Below are 6,117 nucleotides of genomic sequence, written 5' to 3'. Positions count from 1 at the left end.
ACCGACCTGTTGTTACTAGAGCTCCAGAGAGAAGCCTGAGAGAGGAGATGTGAAACTACACTGAGATGGTTTTTATATCTTCTTATGGATCAACACTTCAAATAAAACACAGAAGAAGAAACATGGAGCTTTAATGTTTCTGATTGAGTGCAGGTTTGTGCTCTCATGTGTTTCAGGAAGCAAAAGTGTCACTTCCTCTTGTTATATTTGCTCCCTGCTGACTATAACTTCACTTTATTATCTCTCTTGAGGTTTGTGGGTGAGCGCACACTGGAGCTCATTCATAATAACAAAATAAAAGCCCAATCTCAGAACTTCTCTGCATGTTTTAGTGATCGTCCGGTCAGCATCGTTAGAGATGCAAAAGGCGCATGAGTTACAGAGAACAGTGAGTTAAAAGTTACATCTGAGCAGCTAATATGAAATTAGCATAAAGGAGAGAAGCTAATGTTCACTCCAGTGTGGCAGTGACACAGAACAAGTGTAGATGTGGGCGTGAGTCACAGCAGAATTACCTTCATACAGCTGCAGCTAATCAGCTCAGCCAGGAATTCCCAGTCTTATTAAAGAGAAAGCATTGCCACTTAAAACTTGAAAAGCCGCCCCGGGTGAAGGATTAAGTCTCTGTGCAAGCAGATTTTTTTTCTGCTTTGTTCTGTTGTTACTGGTTTCCCTGAAGGGGGAAGTCTGTTGTACAGTGGGACTCTTGTTATTTCTGCAATGTTGGACAGTTTAGAAGAAATCAGCTGAGGCAGCCATGTTTGACAACAGTGATGATTTGATGCAGAGGGAACAGTGTTTGTTTTTTGAACGTGATTTCTGCTGTCGGGTCTGACCGGCGGAGCGATGTACGGAAGCCCTGAAAGGCAAGTGAACTTTTTTTTGTTTTGTTTTTTTGTGAAAAAAATGTTTCTAAGTTTGTTTGTTTTTTATCTGTGAAAACAACCCGAGAGTCAAGTGGAAAAAATATGTCATTTTCTTAAAAAAAAGATTTTTCTTCCTTGTTTATGAAGATGAAAAAAACTTGAAAAAAATGATCCTGACAAAAAATAAATAAAAAAATTTCAGTTTCCTTTCAGGGCTTCCGTAGACTTGACTAAGCAACTTCCTTTAGATTTTACTGCAGTTAATGTATTTTAAAGTCGTGCTAAATTCCCCTCTCTGGAAATATTTAACATGTTTGCTTCCACAGCAAATAATTACTCAATTCTCCTACAGCCTGGGTTGGGAGGGTGTTTTCAGTCGATTCTTTAACACGAGACTCTCCAGGTGAATCTGCTACAACAACGTCTGACAGGGAAAGAAGACGACAAACAGTTAGCTTGTAACTAGATAGCTTTAGCTTATCTAGACAACGTTATGTTCGGATCATACCATTGACATTTAAAACTGACAAAACTGAGAGTCGATTTTTCATCTTCAATTTTTACTCCAAATAGGTTTGGCAGATGTTTGAGTTTCAGTTTTTTGACCAGATTTCAAAATTCAAAAACCCAGAAAACAGCTGAAGCTGTTCACATGTAACTGGAGCCTCAGTCATTCAGTAGCACTAACACTGATGCAGAGGAAGCTTGAGTCTGAAATTATTATCTGCTGTTCATACTGGATCCTGTGTTCCCTCTCTCACAGAGACAGTCCACCTCATGTCCCTGTGGATGAGCTCTCTACAGACATCGTGATCCAGGTGATCAGTAATATGACCCAGACCATCAGACAGCACTTCCCCAACCTGACCGTTTACCCTGCCCTGGGAAACCACGACTACTGGCCGCAGGTAAGACGACGAGCAGCATCTCACTTTAATATTTTCACCCTGACGTGAGTCGAACCCTAACACGTCTCAGATTGTTTATATGTTGAAATGATTGAAAGATATAATTTATTTCATTGTAACATCTGTTGTACATGAGAGTGAGTTTGTGTTTCCATCCTTGTTCTTAGGACCAGATGCCGACCTCCACCAATGCCATCTACAAAGCTGCTGCCCAGCTGTGGAAACCCTGGCTGCAGACTGAAGCTCTGCTCACTCTTTCTCAAGGTGACATGTCAGTTCATGTGTTTTTTACATGAAATCCATCATTTGTTTTAGATAAAGTTAACTTACCCAATGTTACAGGTTTGTTTCATTAGCTGATGTAAATAAAGACGCAGCCTCCGTGACGTCACCCACAGGTTTCTGAAGCTCAGAGTGAGCTGCACCACCACCGCCATCTTGGCAGAGCCTGACTCCGCCCCTTAATTCCCAGCTAGGGCAATTTGCACGATACTCAAAGAAAAAAAATCATATTGTGTTCATTTTGGCAGATATTGCGTTTGTACGGTGGCCCTGAGAGCTCAACACACTGCAGCTTAGGCTAAGACTAAGGCTAAGCAAACAAAACATCACCTTCAGCTTATTTTCAAACACCACTGATATAACGAGTAGCCGAAGCATTTAACAACAAGTGCCCCCCAGCCGGGTCCGTCACTGTTTTGTGTCCCCTGGAAACAGTTCTGTTAGCAACAGGAAGAATTAAAAGAAGAACAGAGTCAAGAGACAGATGGAGAATGAAGCTTCCTCTGCTCCCAGTTCAGTCCTAAATGTTCGGTTGTTATCATTAAAGTGAAAAGTGCTCTGATAAGATCAGACATTACTCGGCCTCCATATTGTTATGTGGTTGGATTTTGACGTGGGCCATGAGCTGGAAAACAGACGCCGGCTCACATTGGAAATGAAAGACTTGTGGGCACGTTGAGGTTCTTGCCGCTTTAAGTAGAGAAAAATAACAGTTTGTCAGAGTGACGTGTTCACATCATCCAGTCAAACCTAGAGATCTTCTGTTTACAGAGTGTTTGTTTATTACCTCATACGGTCCAGATGAAGCTATAGCATGTTATGCTAACAGTCAGTGGTTAGCGTCCAGTTAGCTTGAGGCTTCATTTCATGCTAAGCTCTGTTGCTGCAGGTGGTTTCTACTCCCAGCTGGTGAAGCCTGGTCTGCGGGTGGTGAGTCTCAACACCATCCTCTACTACGGACCCAACAAAGTCACAAGCAACATGACGGACCCGGCGGGACAGTTCGAGTGGCTGGAGACCACTCTGCAGAAAGCTGCTCAGAGCCTGGAGAAGGTCTCACACATCCTAACCCCCTGACCTTTGACCTGCCTCACTCTGCTGCCTGTTGTGGGTTGTAAATGCGGCTCTCCTCGTGCTCCAGGTTTACATCATAGCCCATGTGCCGGTGGGCTACCTGCCCTTCGCCAGGAACACCACCGCGGTCAGAGAGAGCCACAACGAGAGGCTGGTCGCCATCTTCAGGAAGTACAGTCATGTCGTCGCCGGTCACTTCTATGGCCACACCCACCGCGACAGCATCATGGTGCTGCTGGACCAGAAAGGTAACGAGTGCGTCTTTAAGATGTCTTACAGTGCCGCGCTGCCAACGCTCAAAAACAAGATGGCTGCTGTCGCCGGGGCAGAGGAGTAAAAACACGACCACACTTCTTTGACTTGATTTAGTCTAATGAGTAAAACAATTACTCCTGAGATGTTCGGCCTCAGTCATGTGTTGCTCTTGTGAGTCCCTGAGGTCGCATCAGACAGGACGTGGTGTGGAACAGGACTCATTATAACCAGGGATGTTTACAACATGACTGCATCACACACCTGTCCCACTGTCCCGTTTGTTCTGCAGGTGAACCTCTGAGCTCTCTGTTCGTGTCTCCGGCTGTTACTCCCATCAAAGATGTTTTGGAGCCGTACTCCAACAACCCGGCTTTCCGCATGTACCTGTACCACAGCCAGGACTTCGCCGTGCTGGTAAGAAGCTCTGAGCGTCAGTCGGCTCACATCCTCACTGCACATCACCTGCTGCACTGAGCGACACTCAGTTTACCTGCCCGCCGTTTATAGTTACATGTGAACACCTGCACATTCCACCCACTGTTTAACTGTTGGACTCTTATTCTGAAACCATCAGCAGTAAAGTTCTGCTGTAACAGGATGTTCCACCAGATGTTTGAATCTCACCGGCCGAACCATATAAAACAGCCCCAGACACAAAGCACATAAAGTACAAATAATAACAATAATAACTTTATTTATACAACACCTTTTAAAAACAGAGTTTACAAAGAGCTTTGACCAACGTTACAGAGGGAGGACACACACACACACACACACACACACACACACACACACACACACACACACACACACACACACACAAATACAGTAAAAGCAATAAAAGAGCAAAATGAAGAAGACGATGATAATGTGGTCTGTCACATTTTCAAAGTAAAATAAATTTTATTCCACTGACTAAAAGTTCTGCTTCAAAGTAAGAGTCCTTCATAGAAATGTAGTCAAAAGGACATTAGTCTTTTAAGTCTAGTGGAGTAAAAGTTTCCAAAAGAAACAAAACAATACTCAAGTAAAATATATATATATATATATATATATATATAGTGATTTTTACTTGACATTAAGAAGAGGGGGAAGACGCAGGAGAGAGGAGAGCTGCTCGACGACGAACTCAGATCAAACTGAAACGTCCTGCTCTCGAACGCCTCCTCTCACCTTTGTCGATGATTAATCACGGCGTCAATCAGAAAACAAAACCCGTCTCTGCCATTCAGACAGACTCAAAGACTGTGTCTGACCCCTCCCCCTCCTGTCGCTGCCTTTCTCTCCCTCTGAAGGATATCTGGCAGTACTACCTGAATCTGACGGAAGCCAACGACAAACAAAGATCGGACTGGAGGCGTGAGTATGTCATGACGGAGGCGTTTGGACTGAGTGACCTGCAGCCGCGCAGCCTGCTGCAGCTGGGCCTGAGCTTCAGGCTGCCGCACGCCGCCGCCTTCCACAGGTACTTCAGCAACTACATGGTCAGGTACAACGACAGCATCACCTGCGAGGGAGCCTGTAAGGTGAGCCAGGTGTGCGCTGTGCTCTACCTGGACCGGCAGACCTACTCCCAATGCGTCGCAAAGGGCGGGTGGTAGAGCGGCGCCGGATGGTCGAGGGCGCCGCGTTTAGTTTTTGGTTTTTAAGATGATTTATTTTTAATAAATGTTTTTTTACTAAATGACAGAATCGAGACGAAGGGCGTCCTGCTGCTCAGAAAAATCTATCTGAGGTTAAAACATCTTTTCCAGCTGGTTGTTCACACGGGAACATCGACGGTTTCAAGGTTATTCAAATCAGTGATGGCTGACGCCTTCAGAAAAAGAGTAAGGCGGACTATTTAATGCGTTTTCTGCTCTAAAGAATGAGATGAAGCTCGGCTCCAGTTTGTCCCTGTATCTTTACCTGTTGCATTAACGGATTACACCTGAACCCTGGAGCCGTCTCAGTGCCGCCGGACGTCGACCGTCACTGAGCCGACGGTGATTTAACAGCAGCTGGAGCGTTCGTCTCTTCTGATGTGTCCAGCTCTGCGGCACAAAGCACCTGAAGTTTTCTCCTGAAGTTTGAGTTCTCAGCTGAGGGAGCTTCTTCAGGTTGTTGCACAGACTCTCTTCAGAGGTTTCCTAAGACTTTTACAGCTGTAAAATTCTACAGTTGCCATGGAGACCGTTGGTTTTCTGGCATCGGCGCCTGTGATAGCGGTGAACGTCTCACATACGAAAGTTGCCAGAGAAGAAAATTACATTAAAGTAGTTTGGTGCTCTCTCTCCTCCTGTTGTCGTCATGGAAACCTCAGCTCAGTGTTCAGCAGACGGTCAGAGCGTCTGACACTCTCACAGCTGATCGATCACCATGAACTCAGATCAAAACATTAAACTGCAGTGAACAGTTTCAGGAAACCTTCAGGAGACTCCAGGTGTTTTGTGCAGTTGGTCCCTGAACTTGAGATCTGATTGGATCAGATATAAATACTCGGTTCACACAGGGACGCAGGTAAAGGTCACCTGTCTGCTCCGCCCTGCAGACCGACAGGTGTGTTCAGTCAAATTCACCAGGAACAGGTTGAACATGTATAAATGTAAAATCACAGACGAATGGTTTTAATTCTGTTTATTTTTCTACTGAATAAAGATTTTTAACGTGTTCGACTTTAATTCTACGACAAACTGTTTCAGGTTCCAGAGCTGCTGACTTACAAGTCACAGTAAAACTTTTGTGTGTCTCTG

General features: G+C 44.8%; 1 protein-coding gene across 2 annotated transcripts in view; it reads left to right on the top strand.

Annotated features, from left to right (window-relative positions):
• Window positions 1-6,034, top strand: part of smpdl3a (sphingomyelin phosphodiesterase acid like 3A) — a 7,960-nt gene extending 1,926 nt beyond the window's left edge. The window contains exons 3-9 of one of the 2 annotated variants that reach the window (XR_002759939.2): window positions 1,630-1,774; window positions 1,942-2,038; window positions 2,946-3,109; window positions 3,198-3,378; window positions 3,675-3,799; window positions 4,681-5,330; window positions 5,476-6,034. Coding sequence is in view for 1 of the 2 variants with exons in the window: in XM_023395599.2 (XP_023251367.1) it covers window positions 1,630-1,774; window positions 1,942-2,038; window positions 2,946-3,109; window positions 3,198-3,378; window positions 3,675-3,799; window positions 4,681-4,986 (1,018 nt within the window). In the remaining variant the exon portion in view is untranslated. Of the gene's footprint in view, window positions 1-1,629; window positions 1,775-1,941; window positions 2,039-2,945; window positions 3,110-3,197; window positions 3,379-3,674; window positions 3,800-4,680 lie in introns of both variants that reach the window. The other variant, XM_023395599.2, reaches the window with a different exon arrangement.
• The last annotated feature ends 83 nt before the right edge of the window (window positions 6,035-6,117 follow it).

Source organism: Seriola lalandi, unplaced genomic scaffold, assembly GCF_002814215.2.
Source record: "Seriola lalandi dorsalis isolate HSWRI2012SDOR001 ecotype SW California unplaced genomic scaffold, Sedor1 jcf7180002054966, whole genome shotgun sequence".
Lineage (NCBI taxonomy): Eukaryota > Metazoa > Chordata > Actinopteri > Carangiformes > Carangidae > Seriola > Seriola lalandi.
Note: the sequence above shows the minus strand (reverse complement) of the source record. Positions and strands in the feature narration are given on the sequence as shown.